The sequence below is a fragment of the Mobula hypostoma genome, chromosome 8 (genome assembly GCF_963921235.1).
Source record: "Mobula hypostoma chromosome 8, sMobHyp1.1, whole genome shotgun sequence".
In the NCBI taxonomy this organism is placed as follows: domain Eukaryota; kingdom Metazoa; phylum Chordata; class Chondrichthyes; order Myliobatiformes; family Myliobatidae; genus Mobula; species Mobula hypostoma.
In genome coordinates this window covers 52469442-52490402 of record NC_086104.1, presented here as the reverse complement: position 1 = coordinate 52490402, position 20961 = coordinate 52469442, and the positions used below count along the sequence as shown (strand labels likewise).

Here is a 20961-nt window from a genome sequence, read left to right as displayed (position 1 = left end):
GAAATTCTTTCTCCTGTGGCCACACCCAGCAGATCTATAGAATGGTTACTATAAACAGGATCAACGAAAGATCAAGTAGAGCAGAGAAGATAACAAACTGTGCAAATGCAAATATAAATTAATAGCAATAAATAATGAGAGCATGAAATAACAAAGAGTCCTTAAAGTGAGAGCATTTGCTGTGGGAACATCTCAATAGATGAGCGTAGTTACCTTTTTTTTTGTTCAAGAGCCTGATGGTTGAGGAGTAGCAACTGTTCTTGAACCTGGTGGTGTGAGTCCTAAGGCACTTATATCCTCTAACTGAAGGCAGCAGCGAGAAAGTAGCATGGCCTGGGTGGTGAGGATCTTTGATGATGGATGCTGCATCCTATGAGAGCCTTTCAGATAGCTGTGCTCAACGGTTGTGAGGGCTTTACCCATGATATACTGGACTGAATACTCTACCTTTTATACCTTTGATTTCCTCTCAAAGGCATTGATGTTCTATACTAAGCTATAATGCACCCAGTCAATACACTTTCCACTACATGTCTATAGAAGTTTGACAAAGTTTTTGATGTCATGCTGAATCTCCACAGACTCCTAAGGAAGTAGAGATGTTGTTGTTCTTTCTGCCCCATCCTCAGCCCTATCAAAAACAAGAGAAAATCTGGAGATGCTGGAAATCCAAGCAACACACGCAAAATGCTAGAGGAACTCAGCAGGCCAGGCAGCATCTATGGAAAAGAGTACAGCTGACGTTTTGGGCCGAGATCCTTCAGCAGGACTGGAGGGGAAAAGAAAGATGAGTCAGCATAAGAATGTGGGGGATGGGGAGGAAGCAAAGAATCAGAGGAAAGCAGAGATCACAGAGGGGGAGCAGTGGGAGATTGCTTCAGTGAACTGCCTTCAAAGGGAAGACTTAAACTTCTTAAGGGTAGGCATCCCTGGTAGTGACTTCTCAGTGTAGTAGTCCAATCACAGACAAAAGAAAATCTGCAGATGCTGAAAATTCAAGCATCACACATAAAATGCTGGAGGAACTCAGAAGGCCAGGCAGGATCTATGGAAGCCTTTGAATGAAAGACCCTGCTGAAGGGTCTCAGCCTGAAACATCAGCTGTACTCTTTTCCATAGATGCTGCCTGGCCTGCTGCGTTCCTCCAGCATTTTGTGTGTGTTGGTCAGCCCCATCATTCTGATTCCTATTCCCCTTGCCAGATTAATTTAAACTCTATCCAACAGCTCTAGCAAACCTACCCTCAAGGGTATTGGTCCCCACTGGGTTCAGGTGTAAACCATCCTTTTTGCACAGGTCATACCTTCCCCAGAAGAGATTCCAATGATCCAGAAATCTGAAAGCCTGCTCCCTGCACCAATTTCTCAGCCACACATTCACCTGCCAAATCATCCTATTTTTACCCTGACTGGCATGTGGCACAGCTAAAGATTACTACTCTGGAGATCTTGCTTTTCAGCTTTCTACCTATGTCCATATATTCTCTCTTCAGGACCTCTTCCCTTTTCCTCTCTACTGTATGTCATTAGTACCAATATGTACCACAACTTCTGGCTGCTTACCCTCCCTCTTTAGAATGCTGCTGACCGGATCTGAGAAATCCCTTACCTGGGAAGCAAAGTACTATCCAGATGACTTTCACATCCACAGACTCTCCTGTCTGCTTCTCCAATTATCAAATCCCCTATTGCACTCCTCCTCCCCCTTCCCTTTTGAGCCACAGAGCCAGACTCAGTAGCAGAGGTCTGATCACTGCGGCTTCCCCGGTAGATCGTCTGCCTCAACAGTATCCAAGTGATGTGCTTTTTATTGAGGGGAACTTTTCAAATAGTATGAGAAGCATTTGATGGCTCTGTGCCTGTACTCACAGGAGTTTAGGAGAATGAGGGGGATCTTATTGAATGTTGAACAGCTTGGGTAGGGTGGATATGGAAAGGATGTTTCCCCATTGTGCGGGAGTCCAAGACCAGAGTGCACAGCTTCAGAATTGAAGGAAGTACTTTTCAAACAGAAATGAGGAGGAATTTCTTTAGCCAGTGGATGGTGACCCTATGGAATTCATTGCTACTAATGGCTGTGGAGGCCAAGTTATTGGTTATACTTAGAGATAGTTAGTTTCTTGATTATTAAGTGTGTCTACGGTTAGGAGGAGAAAGCAGGAGAGTGGTGTTGAGTGGGTGAATAAAACAGCCATGATGGGATGTCGGAGCAGGTTTGATGGGTTAAATGGCTGATTCTGCCCCTATGTCATATGATATGGGAAGTTCAATCAAAACCATAGAAACCATAGAAACTACAGCACAGAAACAGGCCTTTTGGCCCTTCTTGGCTGTGCCGAACCATTTTCTGCCTAGTCCCACTGACCTGCACACGGACCATATCCCTCCATACACCTCCCATCCATGTATCTGTCCAATTCATTCTTAAATGTTAAAAAAGAACCCGCATTTACCACCTCATCCAGCAGCTCATTCCATACTCCCACCACTCTGTGTGAAGAAGCCCCCCCTAATGTTCCCTTTAAACTTTTCCCCCCTCACCCTTAACCCATGTCCTCTGGTTTTTTTCTCCCCTTGCCTCAGTGGAAAAAGCCTGCTTGCATTCACTCTATCTATACCCATCATAATTTTATATACCTCTATCAAATCTCCCCTCATTCTTCTACGCTCCAGGGAATAAAGTCCTAACCTATTCAAACTTTCTCTGTAACTGAGTTTCTCAAGTCCTGGCAACATCCTTGTAAACCTTCTCTGCACTCTTTCAACCTTATTTATATCCTTCCTGTAATTTGGTGACCAAAACTGAACATAATACTCCAGATTCAGCCCCACCAATGCCTTATACAACCTCATCATAACATTCCAGCTCTTATGCTCAATACTTTGATTAATAAAGGCCAATGTACCAAAAGCTCTCTTTACAACACTATCTACCTGTGATGCCACTTTTAGGGAATTTTGTATCTGTATTCCCAGATCCCTCTGTTCCACTGCACTCCTCAGTGCCTTACCATTAACCCTGTATGTACCCATTTTTCCAGCTGGTCCAAGTCCCTCTGCAGGCTCTGAAAACCTTGCTCGCTGTCTACTACACCTCCAACCTTTGTATCATCAGCAAATTTGCTGATCCAATTTACCACATTATCATCCAGATCATTGATATAGATGACAAATAACAATGGACCCAGCACTGATCCCTGTGGCACACCACTAGTCACAGGCCTCCACTCAGAGAAGCAATTCTCCACTACCACGCTTTGGCTTCTTCCATCGAGCCAATGTCCAATCCAATTTACCACCTCTCCATGTATACCTAGCGACTGAATTTTCCTAACTAACCTCCCATGCGGGACCTTGTCAAAGGCCTTACTGAAGTCCATGTAGACAATATCCACTGCCTTCCCTTCATCCACTTTCCTGGTAACCTCCTCGAAAAACTCCAATAGATTGGTCAAACATGACCTACCACGCACAAAGCCATGTTGACTCTCCCTAATAGGTCCCTGTCTATCCAAATGCTTGTAGATTCTGTCTCTTAGTACTCCCTCCAATAACTTACCTACTACCAACGTTAAACTTACCAGCCTATAATTTCCTGGATTACTTTGCAATCCCTTTTTAAACAACGGAACAACATGAGCCACTCTCCAATCCTCCAGCACCTCACCTGTAGACAGCGACATTTTAAATATTTCTGCCATGTCCCCTGCAATTTCAACACTAGTCTCCTTCAAGGTCCGAGGGAACACCCTGTCAGGTCCCGGGGATTTATCCACTTTAATTTTCCTCAAGACAGCAAGGACCTCCTCCTTTTTGATCTATACAGTTTCCATGATCTCACTACTTGTTTCCCTTAATTCCATAGACTTCATGCCAGTTTCCTTAGTAAATACAGATGCAAAAAACCTGTTTAAGATCTCCACCATTTCCTTTGGTTCCGCACATAGCCGACCACTCTGATCTTCAAGAGGACCAATTTTATCCCTTACAATCCTTTTGCTCTTAATATACTTGTAAAAGCTCTTCGGATTATCCTTCACTTTGACTGCCAAGGCGACCTCATGTCTTCTTTTAGCCCTCCTGATTTCTATCTTAAGTATTTTCTTGCACTTCTTATACTCCCTGCTTTCTATACATGTCATACAACTCACTCTTCTTCTTTATCAGAGTTGCAATATCCCTTGAGAACCAAGGTCCCTTATTCCTATTCACTTTGCCTTTAATCCTGACAGGAACATACAAATTCTGCACTCTCAAGATTTCTCCTTTGAAGGCTTCCCACCTACCGATCACATCCTTGCCAGAGAACAACCTGTCCCAATCCACGCTTTTTAGATCCTTTCTCATTTCTTCAAATTTGGCCTTCTTCCAGTTAAGAATCTCACCCCTAGGACTAGATCTATCCTTGTCCATGATCAAGTTGAAACTAATGGTGTTATGATCACTGGAACCAAAGTGCTCCCCTACACAGACTTCTGTCACTTGTTCTAACTCATTTCCTAACAGGAGATCCAATATTGCATCCCCTCTAGTTGGTCCCTCTATATATTGATTTAGAAAACTTTCCTGAACACATTTTACAAACTCTAAACCATCTAAACCCCTAACAGTACGGGAGTCCCAATCAATATATGGAAAATTAAAATCCCCTACTACCACAACTTTATGTTTCCTGCAGTTGCCTGCTATCTCCCTGCAGATTTGCTCTTCCAATTCTCGTTGACTATTGGGTGTCAACACAAATGCTGTGCAGAGAAAATAGAAATTCTCACAGAGACTGAGTGGGAGAAAAGTGTAGTCAAGAAACATGGGAATCTGAAGACTTGTAATGAATGTTTGTGACTAGCCTAACTTTTGATTTGGTCAAGGTGAATATGAGAAGAGGGTGCAAATTAGCAACAAATGAAATGAAATTTTTGAGTTCAATATGAGTGGCAATGCTGTGGTTGATTCATAGGAAGAAGAGTAGGGAATGGGATGGAACATGAGTAAGACAGAAACAAAGGCAAAGACAGATGTGGTTTGGCCAGCGTGAGTTCAATGGGTGCGCCATTGATCTGTAGAAAATGAGATGAGGTGAAGGAATTGTTCAAGGTGTAACATTTCGATTTGATTGATGTGAGCTACCCATTCAGTAATTTATATGGGCCTTTCCTTTTGACCTAATGACAGGTATGCCTTGCTTATTTCAGAATATCGTTTTACTTTTAAATAAAGCAGTACAGAATAAAAAAAATGATAGTTATATGACCATTTTGAAAAACAGGTTAAGTTTTGTTAGTACATTCAAATGATGCTGCCTATGTCCAGCGACACACACAAAATGCTGAAACAACTCAGCAGACTAGGCAGCCTCTATGAAGAGCATCTGATGAAGAATCTTGGCCTGGAATGTTGATTGTTTATTTCCTGACCTGCTGAGTTCTTCCAGCATTTTGTGTGTTGTTGGAAATAGGCAGGTTGGTTTGAATGCTTTCACAAAAAATGCTCAAGTTTTCCAGCATCTGCAGAATCTCTTCTGCCTGTCTCCAGACTAGACATTTAATCAAGGAGAGAAAGAAAATCCAGTTTATAATATATTAAAACAAACATTATTCCCAAGATCCATACTTTTCCTGCAGAAACCATTGTGCTCATGAGAAATCTACACACTTCTAGTTTGTATTCAAATGCATAATTTGGCATCTAGGACCAACAAGGTTGTCTGATTCAATGACAGTGAGTTAGAAATACATTCAGTAGATGCATCAACTTCATCTGAATGGAAATATCCATAATGAATAAGACGACCTTCCTTGTAAACATTTCAGATTATTCATTCTCTTGCACTAGCATCAGATAAAATTCTTTCCCTGTGAATATAGGGTGTCCATTTAATAAGATATTGTAACACAACATTTCATCACTAATAGCCTGCAGTCAAGAACTTGTGAAATTGCACTATATCTGACTTGTTTTGGAATGTACAAATTAGTCTAATTCAGTGTTTTTGGAAACTAATTAAGTAGGATGTAATTATAATGAATAAGAGAACTGGTATAATGTAATAGTTTTAGCTCTACTTTTCAGTTTAATTAAAGTGAATTGCAGAGGATATGATTCAAAGTTACATATTTACTCTGCTGGGCATGTATTTATCTACTTCTGTTTTAAAGGATAAGGATTGAGACCCATATATTAAGCTTTCAGTCAATTAACTACTTTTACCAGCATGGTATTGGCTTGGTGCCTTGTCTTGCTTTAACTCATTAGTGATAAAGTTCCACTAATATTTTTGTGCACTCATCAAGCCTGAAATGAAATATTTAAGACAGAATTCTCTTGCACAGAACAGGGAATAACGTTAATTATAAATATTCAGTAGACTGAAATTTTATATTGAATTATCAGTCTGCATTTTTAAAAGGCAATGGGCTGGATTTTCTGAAGAATGCTGGAAACTCACTGATAGCTTGAACTATCAAGGATTTTTTGAGAACTTCCTGTTGACGGGGTTTATTCAACAGGTCCGATCCAATTTGATAGATAGGAAAAAGGATAAAGTCCTGAAGTGGGAATATAGGAAGCTAGGTAGGAAGCTGAAATGTAGGACCTCAAGGGTGGTGGTCTCTGGATTGCTGCCTGAGTCATGCACCAGTGAGGGTGCGAATAACATGATATGGCAGATGAATGTGTGGCAAAGAAATTGGTACATAAGGTGGAGTTTCAGATTTGAGAATCATTGGTATCTCTCCAGGGAAGGCATAACCTGTGCAAAAAGAATGGGTTGCACTTGAACTCGAGGGAGTTCAAAATCCTTGTCGGCAAGTTTAATAGAGCCATTGAGCAGAGCTTAAACTGGTTTGGCAGGAGAATGAGAACTAGAGTGATAGGTCAGAGGATGGGCAATTGGTATACTGGGAGATACAGCATGTAAAAGCTTGTGAGGAAGGATATGCAGTTATTAGGACAAAACTGTAGTCAGTGGGATAGGTTGAAGTGTGTGTTTTAATGCATGAAGAATCAGGAAAAGAAGAGCAAAATGAGAGTAGGAAAATACCGAAGTAGTGTTCATTCAGAAATCTGGTCGTAGAGGGGAATAAGCTATTCCTAAAACATTGTGTATCCTTGGGCTCCTGCACTTCATCCTTGGTGGTAGCAATGAGAAGAGGGCATGTCCTGGGTGAATGGGGTCCTTAGTGATGGAATCCACTTTTTTGATGCATCAGCTTTTGATGGTCTCCTCGATGCTGGGGAGTCTAGCTAATGGAGCAAACTGAGTTTACAGATTTCTGCAGCTCTATCTGATCCCCCAAATATCATCTATAAATTTGCTGATGACACAACTATTGTTGGTAGAATTTCAGACGGTGAGCAGAAGGCATACGGAGTGAGACAGATCAGCTGTTTGAGTGGTCTTGCAACAATAACCTTGCACTCAACGTCAATAAGACCGAAGAATTGATTGTGGATTTCAGAAAGGATAAGACAAGGGAACCCACACCGGTCCTCATCGAGGGATCAGAAGTGGAAAGGGAGAATAATTTCAAGTTCCTGGGTGTTCATATCTTGGAGGATCTGTCCTGGGCCCAACATATCAATGCAGTTACAAGGAAGGATCAACAGCAGCTATATTCCATTAGGAGTTTGAGGAGATTTGGTATGTCACCAAAGAAAGTTGCAAATTTCTACAGATGTACCACGGAGAGCATACTAATTTGCTGCATCACCCTCTGGTATGGGGTGGCGGGGATGGGGTGTTGTCACTGCACAGGATTGAACTAAGCTACAGAAAGTTGTAAACTCAGTGAGCTCCATTTTGGGCACTAACCCCCCCAGCATTAAAGACGTCTTCAAGGAGTGATGTCTCAAAAAGGCGGCATTCGTGAACTAGGATCCTGATCATCCAGGACATGCTACCGTCAGGGAGGAGGTATGGGAGCCTGAAAGCATACGCTCAGCAATTCAGTGGTAACTTCTTCCCCACTGCCATCAAATTTCTGAATGAACCCATGAACACTACCTCACTATCTTTTTCTCTTTATGCACTTATTTAATTTAAAAAATGTGCACTTACTGTAATTTATACTTTTTTTTGCAATGTACTGCTGTCACATAACAACAAATTTCATAATATATGCCAGTGATAATAAACATGTTTCTGATTCCTTTGCGGTTGCCCCCCCCCCCCCATACTAGTAGGTGATGCAACCAGTTAGAATGCTCTCCATGGTACATCTGAAGAAATTTGCAAGGGTCTTTGGAGACTTGCCATATCTCCTCAAACTCCTAATGATATATAGCAGCTGTAATGCCTTCTTTGTAGATGCATCAATATATTGGGCCCAGGATAAATCCTCAGAGATTTTAACACCTAGAAGCTGCCCACTACTCCACTTCTGATCCCTCGATGAGGACTGGTGTATTTCCCTCGCATTCCCCTTTCTGAAGTCTACAACCAATTCCTTGGTCTCAATGCTATTGAATGCAAGGTTATTGTTGCGACACCTCTCAATCAGCTGATCTGTCTCACTCCTGCACACCTCCTTGTCACCATCTGAAATTCTGCCAACAATAATTGTGTCATTGGCAAATTTATGGATGTTGTGTATAGCTGTGCCTAACCACAGTCATGAGTATAGAGAGAGTAGAACAGTGGGCTGTGCATCCATTCCTGATGTATGCCGGTGTTGATTGTCCGTGTGGAGATGTTATTTCTGATGCGCACTGACTGTGGTTTCTTGATGAGGAAGTCAAGGATCCATAGCAGAGGGAGATGCAGAGGCCCATGTTTTGGAGCTTGTTAATTCATACTGAGGGTCTGATGATGTTGAATGCTGAGCTGTAATCAAAGAACAGCAAGCAGTCTGTTCGTCAGAAAAATTTACTACTGCCAATTAGACTTAAAGAAAGACATAGACCCCGGTATTTGGTTATTACATAACCACAGAGAGCTCACTAAAAGACTCCGCTAAAGCAACCACAAGCATGGTCTTTTTTTTTAACTTTAAAGTACATGCACGCAGCAGTTTTCAGGTGTCAGAAGTTTCTGCTTAGCCATTATCCATAAGATTCAGGATGTTTCCATACCGTACACAAAATTAGACATAGGGTCCCCACTAACTAGAAGAAACCAAGCTGGCAGTCCTGTAGCCTTGAAGGAACCTCCCCATTAATTACAAGAAACCAAGTCGTTAGTATTGAAGGCTAAGTGTTCCTCCTTACACACAACATCCTTGCTTTATCAGCTCTTCATTTTGAACAAGACCTATTCCTAATTAGCATGAGTAGACTGACAGACCCCATTTGCCTCTTGCCCTGCCCTGCTATCCTCAGGATTTTGTTAATCCTTCATTCTCAGGCCTCATTTTCTTCCAATCTGTTGTAGGTATTGTTACTGTTCAGGTGTTCAAAGGTGAGTGAAGAGCCAGGGAAATTGCATCCTCCGTAGATCTATTGTGATGATAGGCAAATTGCAATGTGTCCAGGTCCTTGCTTAGGCAGGAGTTGATGCTGGCCATGACCAACCTCTCAAAACATTTCATCACAGTGGATGCCAGTGCCACTGGGCCATACTGGATTTGTTACTAGGGAATGAATATGGACAGGTGTCAGATCTCTCATTAGGGGAGCTTTTCAGAGACACTAACCACAATTCCCTGACCTTTACCCTAGCCTTGGAGATGGATAGGAGCCAACAGTATAAAGAAATACTTAATTGGGGTGAGAGGAATTATGATGGTATTGGGCAGGGACTTTAATGTGGAGGATGTTTAGGCAGCACTTGCAAGGGTTTCTGCATAGATTTTTCCCCACTGAGGCCAGAAAAGGATGGTATGGCAAAAGAATCAGGATTGTTAAGAGGAAGGAGGAAGCTTACTTAAGGTTCAGGAGGGAAGAATCAGACAGAGCTTTAGAGAGTTGCAAGATAGACAGGAAAGAGCATAAGAATGTCTTAGGAGAACTAGAAGAGGGCATGAGAAAGCCTCATTGAGTAGGATAGAAGAAAACCTCAAGGTGTTCTACATGTACTTGAAGAACAGGAGGATGACTAGACTATGTCTAGGACCAATCAGGTATGGAAGAGAAAATATGCCTGTATCAGAGGAGGGTCTTCATGAATACTTTATTTTGGTATTCACCAGTGACAGGCACCTTGACAATTGTGAGGACAGTGTAAAATAGGCTGACATACTAGAATATGACAATGTTAAGAAAGAGGAGTTGTTGGAATTTTAGGGTAAAGTCCCCATGGAATATATCCCACATTACTATGGGAAGCAAAGGAAGAGACTTCTCTGCCTTTGGTGATGATGTTTGCATCCCTAATGGCCATTGGAAAAGAACCAGATGATTGGAAGGTGTCAAATGTTACTACTTTGTTTGAGAAAGGGAGTAGAGATAACATTGGGAATTGTGGTCAATGTGTTCTATTTCAGTGATGGGAAATTATTAGAGAAGATTATTAGAGACAGGATTTACAAGCATTTGGAGAAGCATAGTCAGATTAGCGAATAGCCAGAATGACTTTGTGAGGGGCAGGTCTTGTCTTAGGAACCTGATTGAATTCTTTGAGGATGTGACAAAACACATTGATAATAAAGCATTTGGCAGTGCTCCCCATAGTAGGCACATTCAGAAAGTCAGGAGGCATGGGATCAAGGGAATCTTTGCTGTGTACCCACAGAAGACAGAGGGTGGTGAATATTCTACTTGGAGGTCAGTGACCAGTGGTGTTTCTGAGATGCCTGCTCTTTGTGATTTTTATTGATGACTTTGATAAGGAAGTGGAAGATGGGTTTGTCAGTTTGCAGATGACACAAACATTGTCAATGTTAAAATGGGACATTACTAAGATGCTAAGAAGTGGCATATGGATTTCAACCTAGACAAGTGTAAAATGTTTCCCTTTGTAAGGTCAACTTTGAAGGCAGTGTACAGGGTTAATGGCAGAATTCTTAGCAGTGTGGAGAAACAGAGCAGTCCATATCAATGGGTGCCTTGAAGTTACCACACAGTTGACAGGGTCGTTTGGAAGGCATAAGGTATGTTGACCTTTATTAGTCAGGGGATTGAATTCAAGAAGCATGAGGTAATTTTGCAGCACTTCTTAGACCACACTTGCAATATTGTGTACAGTTCTCGTTGCCTCATTATAGGAAGGATGTGAAAGCTTTAGAGAGAGTGTAGAGGAGATTTACCAGGACGCTGACTGGATTGGAGAGCATATCCCATAAAATAAATTGAATGAGGATTAGAGATGACTTGATAGATGTGTACAAGATGATAAGAGGCTTAGATAGGATTTTCTTAGGGATGAAATGGCTAATATGAGGGAACAAAATGTTAAGATGATTGTAAGTAACTATAGGGGTGATTTCAGAGGTAAGCTTTATTTACACAAAGCAGAACATTTGTAGAATGGTTGCCAGGGGTGGTGGTAGAGGCAGATATATTAGGGACATTTAAGAGACTCTTAGATGGGCACATGAAAGGTAGAAAAATGAGGGGAAGGGCTATGCAGGAGGGAAGATTTAGATTGATCTAAGAGTGTGATAAAAGGTCAACACAATATTGTGGGCTAAAGGGACTGTACTGTGCTATATAATGTTCTATGAAAATATATGCTACCAAGTTATTTCAGACTGGGCATTGTAACTGAAGATATTTACAGCAAACCACCATGGAACATGGCTTCATTCTGTATAACCATAGTGAAACATCTGTAAGAATCATACCTTTTAGTGTGATCTCCAATTATTAGAAGAAATCTAATTCAGAGTAGCTGCAAACAATAAAATCTCCCACTATGTGAAATCATATAGCAAAAAGATCACCTTCATCAAGAGCTATGAGACACAAGAAACACAAAACAAACTTTAACCTGTGTTTTATGATTATGATCTGCTGAGGTTCCAAGCATGTGTTGATGCACTATTTCAATCTCTAAGTAGCAGTGTTACCTAAAACAGAATGCAAGGGACAGTAAATTTAGTAAAATTCTTTCACAGTTCTGTGCAATCTCTCTAGCCCGGTCTAAGCTATGTATTTATTTGATTCTAACAACTTTTTCAATTTCCTTTGCCATGCTTTGCATTGCCAAGCTCCTATTCCCAAGAAATTTTCTCTAAATATTTAACCTCACCTTTTAAATTCAACAATACTGTTTTTTTTTTATTGCTTTGTAGAATTTGCTGATACAGGTAGTCTTAAGTATACCTAAACAGAAGATTAGGCAGTATGATTGAAATTTAGTGTAATTCCTCTACTTTTTCCACCAAAACTTGATAAATATTTTAATACTGGTAGTCTGCTGAAAGGCATGTAGTTTAAAGTCAATTTTAATTGTCTGCACCTACCAAGATAGAATAAAAAGTCTCGGAATATGCAAGCATGAATAATAGTTTAGTTAATTACCTCTTAACAAGAGAATCCTTCTGCGTTTGGCTTCCAGATTATAGCCTTGCATGGGAACTATATTGAGGTACTTGTTTCATTTAGATGAATTTATTAATAGGGAAGTCTGTCAAGTCACTAGCACTGAAGGTATGTCTTCCCCAGGAGTGTTGCCACGGTTCTGAAAGGTGGCACAACATCATCTTCTCAAGGTTCATGGAGCATATGATTTAGGAGCATCACTCAGTCTCTCAAGCCTTCTGCCACATTCAAAAGATTATGGTTGACCTGATTGCAAATGAGGGGCCAGACAGAAGGTGCTAGGCATAGAGAATGAGCTGCTAGAGGAAGTAGAGGTGGGTACAATGTTTGAAAGACATTTGGACTGGTTCATTGGTAGGAAAGGTTTAGAGGGATATGGATCAAATGCAGGCCAATGGGACTAGCTTAAGCAGGCACATGATCAGTATGGACAAGGGCCTACTTCTGTGCTGAAAAACTCTATAAACTCCATATTAATTTTTTATATATAGAACAAACTCAAATAACTCTGCCTCTACAATTCTTTTAATACGAGCTTCATAACCCTCAGCTGAAGTGAGCATTTATTTCTCCAGTTTAAATTATTGACCCTTTATATCCCTAATGATGACCTTCTTATCATAGATTCTCCCAAAAAGGGAATACTCCTCTCCACGTGCTCCTTGTTAAAACTCCTCATCTCTAGATCATAAAGACATATCCAATTTAGCCTTTTCTTATAAGGCAACCTACAGATCCTAGATGGCAGTCTTCTAAAGCTTTCCTTTCCCTAATGTACTTACAGTCTATTCCAAGTGTGTTTTCACCAATGCCCGAGGTAGCTGAAACAAAACCTCCTGATTTTGTATTTGAATCTGGTAGCAAAAAAAGATAAACCTCCTTATTTTATCTTCCCTAATTACTTGCTGATCCTGCATTTTAACATTGATCTAATCATACACTACAGCATCCTATGCCCGCACACATCAGAGCTCTGCAAACTCCTATCATTTAAATAATATGCTTCCATTCTGTTTTTCTTTCCAAACGGATAATTTCACATTTTCTCATATTAAATTTCCATTAGTTTTATCTTTGTCCATCTTTATAGTCTTTTATAAATTAACTTTGATGCTGAACTGGCTATCTAATTTCTAAATCCATTAAACATCACTTTACCAAAATGTTAAATCATACCATAAAATATAAATTTCTCCTGAAACCACATGGAGAACATGAAATAATGGTATTGGCTGTTTCCAATTGCTCACACTGTATGATGCTATACTGCCCACTGCTAATCTTGACAAGCAGAAAGCACTCAGTTGTAATGTGAGAAGTATTGTATATAGTCCAATTCTGGCACCTGTAAGGGAGAATTCAAATGGTGATCATTCTCCTATAACACTGATCACAGCTTTTTTTTGTTACGGTAAGCAGCCAGGATGAGCCAAAGATTGATAGTCCAGCAAGACATGTTCATGATCATTAGTCTTCTGCTTCCTCCAGAAATGGAATTTAAGGCATTTGTATTCATTTCAATACTTAATTTTCACAGGTCAACCGATCAGACATTGCCAGTAGCTGAGTTTGTTCTATTGCTTTCATCTACTGAAATAAAATGTGTATCACCTGCTATTTTAGGCACCAGTGCCCATTTGCGCAACTCCAGACTTTTAAGCGATTAATAAGAGAGACAGTTAAAAAAATTGTTCCAAGGCATTTTAGCTTGAAATATGCAGAAAACTTTGTATTTTCCAATAGCAACTGCCTGGCATATTGACTGCCGAAAAGTTGAGTCAGAATTCTTCCTACAGTGGCCACAATGAAGCACCTTAAAAGACTGGCAACCACTGTGTGGAATATAGTGCTTTTCTATTGTGCCTCAGCACCCCCTCCCCTATGCATCAATCTGGGCTCCTGTGCACCAGTTAGCTAAACCCATTGTGAGGCACCAGTCCATAAATGTGTTGGTAGCCACAAGGTAATATTCACTCCCTAAGCCATATTTGCATTTGAAGGAAAAGTATATACGTGAGATTCTATTTATAAGACCTACGTTACTCCATTGCAAAACTTTGGGAAAGATTGAAGGGAAGCAAGCAAGACAAAGACAAATGATGGAGACAGCAGCCAAAGAACTGGAAATGAATACCAATGAATTGATCCACTTGACCTGAAACAGGAGTGTGTGGGCCATAGTAGTCAAAGCTCAAACTGGGCATGGCACCTGATGATGATGGTGGACAGGGCATGTGATAGAACATCTCTCACTGAAAGCTTTGTAGAAAAATGATAAAACTGTCCCACTCATCATAACTTTAAAATGCAACGTCAAGTGCATTCCAGTTAAAAGCTATTAGTACCCACATTCCTATTACTTTGCTTTTGATAGAGTACCCTTGGATCAATTTGTCTGAATTTTGTTTTCACCATTAAATTTAGTAGTTACAATACATACGTGAATAGATGTTTGCTGTTGCAATCCTATCCTTTCTGCCAATCAGAATTATGGTAAAACTGGGCCATTTTCTTGATTTAGCACTTGGACACAGCTCAGCTTTCATGATTAAGTACCCTGTTACATTAGAATGGAGGAAGGCTGGGTTATTATTAATTATGAAAAAATGATCCTGTTATTAATATAATGAAAACCAATCTTTGATAGTATCAATGTATTAAAGATTCATTTTCCTTAAGTGAATCCCCTCAACCATTCTCCTTATAGTCACTTTCATTTTAACTCTGCTTTCTCTCAATATTGTATTAGTTATTGTTTACCATATTTTAAGTTAATGTTTGAAAGATACGTTAACTATATTTTCTTTGGTCTTTCTTTACACCTTTTCTCTTCCTGAAAATAATGAATTTTAATCTCTAACCTAATTTTTAAACATGCTTCAATTAAATAACTTTTTGTGTTTCAAAGCATTAAAAATATGAGAAATAGAAGGTATTTGAGTTTAGACTTTCATCATCTTATCAATAAAGTGACAATATGGCTGAAATACACTTGGCTGGGTTGTTGGCCTACAGGAGAACAGAAAGCACATGTTTATAAACTGACAAGAAAGAAATACATGCTTCCTTTGAGGTTGAGGTGGAAAAAAAATCTGCTGGCTGTCATAATTGTATAAAAGTACCTGTAACTTGTTTATTTTCTGAGTTATGATTGTTTAACTGTCAATAATTTAGATTGTATGCTTAATGTCCTGTATTCCTGCAGTCTAAGAATTTAACAGTTCAGACAATACAACTGTTTGACATGACATTACACAGATTTCACCTTCTATCTATTGAATTGTGTTAAAATATAATAATTTTCACAGTTGATAGAATGGTAACTTTGAACTAAGTCTAACTGAGTTTGGCATTTTTCCTGTGACTCTACTTTAAAATTAAAATAAATTCATTATGTTAAAAAAAAACTGCTCACTCACATTGTTAAAACTTGCCGAAGTTTGAAGGGGCAAGATATTTAAGGATTGCCAACAGTTCCATTTAACTGGACTTCAATTGTCCCATGTGAAACTGCTAGGAGGATGTTCTTTTTTCCTTATTATTCCTGACAATGGACACATAGAATATGAAGGGTAGGAGATGCAGTGGAAAAAAAAATTCTTGATTCCATCTGACAGCTGAGATCGATGTGCAGTATTTATTTTTAAACCGACAATGCTGCATTACTGTTGACCTCTAAAATAATTAAAAGAACCCATCTTAACAATCCCGATGAGTACTTCCAGTCTGAAGAAGAGCAAGCTCACACCTACAGCTCATCATTTATGTTTGAAATGGCATGTTTACCTCTTACGGAGGTGAATGTGGATTAGTCACATGAGAAATAGATCTTGTTATATTTTGATAGATATGCTAACTAATCTGAAAATGCAACACATTTTAAGATATTGCATAAATTTATCTTGATTCTGAAATACTGTCATAAACAAATATGATTGTTTTAAGACCATTCTTTTACAACTTTCTTTCATTTTCGCTTTCCTGCAAAATCATGGGGGCAATTTACTGACTGACCCACATATGGTGAGCATTCATTTTCATATTTTTAAGTTAAATGTTAATATGGAATAATTGTTCATTAACATCAAATGACTTGTATACTACCACATATTGTTTTATCTACTTGAATTTTAACTGATTACTGTCTTTGATATTTCTTTGAAATTAATTGCAAATGACTCCCATTAGAGAGGTGGACCATCCCATTGCTTAAGTAGCTTTCCATTATTTAACTCCATGCTTTTCACCATTTGTCCCAATATTGATTTATTGTAATTGAAAGCAGTAAACTGTCATTTATCTAAGGTCTACTGAGAGATCATTTTGCAACGTGGTGAAATCGTTCATTGGTGAAAGTTCAACGGCAGTAGTTTAAGTTTAAAACATCCCATTACAGGCAATTTTTTTCCAAAACAACTTAATTCTGAAAATTGAATGATTCCATCTCTATAACTGAAATAACTCTTTAGTACAAATACCTGGGTAGGAGCAAAGGAGGGCAGATCTGTTGAGAACTTGGAAACACTATAGAAATTCTATTTCAACTCTTGCAACAGTATCTTCTTTCCCAAAATGAGAGCCAAAAAGATTAATAGTGTGTTGAAACCCCTTCCAGTACCCTACATTGTACCTCTTTCCCCACCTTATTCTCAGATCTGAAGTTCAATAATAACCTCCCTTATATACTCACAGCATACCCCACTGGACCAGGTGGCAGAGGCTTCCCAGGAACAGCAGAAGTCATTCGAGAATCAAGCAGTACCACAGGAATGGTGGTAGGGATTGTAGCAGCAGCTGCCCTTTGCATTCTCATCCTCCTCTATGCCATGTACAAATATAGGAATAGAGACGAAGGTTCCTACCACGTGGATGAGAGCAGAAACTACATCAGTAACTCGGCTCAGTCCAATGGGGCTGTAGTGAAAGAGAAGCAGGTGAACAATGCCAAAAATTCAAGCAAAAACAAGAAGAATAAAGATAAAGAGTACTATGTCTGATCAAGCACTTGGAAGAAGGAAGCCTATAAAATGAGGAGGAAACACAAAAACATTTTATCAAAGACATGATAAAACTGAGATTTACTTTTTGCAAAGCACATGGGATAAAAAAAGACAGTACACATAATCAGGAGGGAAAGACAACAGTAAGCTTTAACATTTCAAGCTGGTTGAAGTCTCCTACTTGTTCACAGTGTTTTAATTTGCTCCGCCTTCTCGTTGTCTGAACTTTACTGTGGAGGCAACAGCATGAAGCATTCATCAAGAAGAGTATTACAACATTGCACAGAGAATCTACCTGTTACCATGAGTTTTTCAGCCAAAGTGCAAAACAATTCTGCAATGTGACAGAAGTCTTATTACTCTAAGAAACTTTTAAAGTTAGTTAGCAGACCCTCAACATCAATGGGTTTCATCATCTTTATATCCATGGGAGACCTGTGTTTAAGTGCTGGCTACAACATAAGACTAATGTTAAATAGTATAACATGGAATAATCCCTTTCTGTTTGTAAGAAGTAAGAACGCCTTAATTTCATCCACAGGAAATATAAGGCATGGATATATACAAATAAAGAGAGAGCATAGATACAATCATTTGAAAATTTTCATGCACGCTAATATGTTATTACATACATTTATACAACATGTATATGTGCTTTCTGGACTGTGATGAGTGATGTTTTATAGCCTGTTGTATAGACAATGCAAATATTTCTGCTATCCAGACATTTTTGGTAAACGCAATGTTATAGCTGTAGCTATGGATAGTCAAGTTTGAAGTTGTTGATGAGATCTGCAATTTTAATGTTTTTGCAGCCATCATTAATAGTCTCAAACTTTTTATTAATTGCCATTGTAATGAATGTCTACCATACATGTAAGAGAGATACATGTGAATGTAAATATAATTTAGCTGCATTTTTGTAATTCAGACAGTAATCTCTTCTGTTTGAGGTTTTGTTGCGTGGGAAACAAAGCAAGTTTTACACTGAAACGGTGGCTAATATTATGAAATCTTTGTTAGATATACCAATGGAAATAGATCTCAATAATTTCATCTTTTTTTCATGTTTTCTCTAAATGGGAAAAATAAAAAAGAGTTTCAAAAATCTCATCATTCCTTAATTTGCAAGACATGTATTGATGTTGTTGAATGTCAATCAATGTGCTTTGTTACATGGAAATCTTCCTAAATATCTACAGCATCACTGCAGAAAGTACAGTTGCTTATTTCTTCTTGTTATGCTTCACCTTTTTTTCGAATTTAAACATATCCTTCTCCCATTTGCAAGCTTTAACATTAAAGCATTGAAGGTCTTTCATTTTCTAGCTCTAATGGGTACTATATATGGAATACTAAAATACCTAGATCTTAAGAACTCATTAGTTAGCTTTTTATATTATTTTTGGTGATTTCATAGCAATAAACCTCGTTGTAATGTACTTCAAAACAAAGACAAAGAGAATATGTTAAATTCTATGGGTGCACTTCAAGGGAAACAAACAGAATTACTAAAGGCCTCCTGGGAGGAAAATAGATGTTCATACATTCAAACGGGAAGGAAAAAAATTAAAACTAGCTTTAAACAGCAGGGGCCACAACATAACAGGAACTATTCTATTTTGTGTCAGCAGTCAGTTCGAAATGGTCTCCTTGCCAACTGCTTTCACCATTTCAGTGACATTTACAACAATTCATAACATGAAGTACTCATTTCCACACTAACCGCATCAATTACATTTCATCTAAATAAAACTTAGACCATTGTTTTATCTTAAGTGAAAGGTGCCTTCTTGTCCAAAAAGCTGGAAAGGGAATTATTTTCTGATTAAAGGGGAACATATCAGAAACACCCTTAATCACAAAGATGTACTATATAACTGAAACAGCAATTCCATTTAATGTGATTATAATGTAATTTGTTAACAATTAACCAATCCATAAATAGTCCATGAAGAATGAATTTCCTTAAAGTGCATACGAATCCATACAACTACAATATAGTTGTGATTAAGGCCAGTTCTGATGTTGCTCTTTTAAAGTAGGGAAAAAAAATCATGCATGTTCCAGATTGCTACACAAATGTTTGCTCATATTAACATTTATGAATTTTGAAATTTGAAATATATAGTATTTTATACCTTTCTATTGGCATCAAGAGGAGACTAGGTAATTACATGGGTTAAGTTTACAATCAACGTTTATTTCCTCAACAAACTCACCATTCCCCACATACAAAGGACTAATGAAGCTGAGAAAAATCCCATCAACCTGACCTGCCTTGGTTCTGTAGTTAATGAGGGAGTTCCTTGGTATTCAGGTTTACTATTTTTAGCTCTAGAGCAAAGTCATAGCTCATGCAGAGTAGAAATCTGTCATGGAGATTTATTGTCCCATTGATCCAAGGGATATAAAATAAGATTAACAGGCAGGTCATTAAGGTTATGTATTAAATCCATATATTAAATTAAAGCTTGATGGAATAAAGGTTTTTCTTTACTTTATGTGAATCATTTTATTAACACTTGCAAAATATTATTGGATAACTAGCACTTGACAATCTGGACAGTTTTCAGCTCTTCATGTTGCCAAGGTAGTTCTATCCATTTAGTTAATAATTTGGTTCACAAGCTACACAACAACATTTTATGTCTTAAACTACCTACAGTCCATAGCATGGCAGTTTCCAAGCCTCATTTAGGTTGATACTGTTTGGTACTATAACGTGTTGTGTTTTGGCAAACTCTTGTTTTGAAGCTGTATGGAATTTTACTAATGAATGATGCATTTCAAACAAGATCAAACAAGCAAAACCATTCTAAAGCCCAATCCTCGAGTGCTTTGTGTGATAAATATTGAAAGAAAATTTTGTTGCAAAAGCCCAGTTAACCATTATTGAAAATGCTAAGCCAGTGGAATTTACTGTTTTTGTTAATAAAATGTTTCTTATAATAGAGACCTTGTGATGTCCATTCTTTTGTTCCTTTAATTTTAAATCTCACAATACAATGTACCAAGCAGGGTAATATTACATTTCCATAATTAATCAGGCTGCCAATTTCTCTCCTGTCACCCGCTCAATTAGATACCTATTGCAAACACAAATGTATATGAACAGATGCCATACTTTTCCTTCGTACACTCAGTGGCCACTTTGTGGTACACCTGCTTGTAATACAAATATCTAAACAGCCAATCATGTGGCAGGAACTCAAAGTATGCAGACATAGGCAAGTGTTCAGTTGTTATTCAGACCAAACATCAAAATGGGGAAGATATGTGATCTAAATAATTTGACCGTGGCTTAATTGTTGGTGCCAGATGGAGTGGTTTGAGTATCTTAGAAGCTACTAATCCCCTGGGATTTCCACACACATCTGTTACAAGCATTTACTGAGAATGGAGCGAATAACAAATAAAAACATCCAACCAACAGCAGTCCTGTGGGCAAAAATGCCTTTGTAATGAGAGAGTTCAGAGGAGAATGGCCAGCTGACAGGAAGGCAACAGTAACTCTAATAACCATGCACGTGCAGAAGAGTGTT

At 38.7% G+C, this 20961-nt stretch overlaps 1 protein-coding gene across 22 annotated transcripts in view; it reads left to right on the top strand.

The window, feature by feature from the left end:
- nrxn1a (neurexin 1a) overlaps window positions 1-20370 on the top strand; it is a 1799241-nt gene extending 1778871 nt beyond the window's left edge. For 19 of the 22 annotated variants that reach the window (XM_063055858.1, XM_063055840.1, XM_063055854.1 and 16 more), the window contains one exon: window positions 17109-20370. In XM_063055858.1, coding sequence (XP_062911928.1) covers window positions 17109-17413 — 305 coding nt within the window. In that variant the 3' untranslated portion in view covers window positions 17414-20370. Of the gene's footprint in view, window positions 1-13953; window positions 14162-17108 lie in introns of those variants that run through there. The other 3 variants (XM_063055849.1, XM_063055846.1, XM_063055857.1) reach the window with 2 other exon arrangements.
- The last annotated feature ends 591 nt before the right edge of the window (window positions 20371-20961 follow it).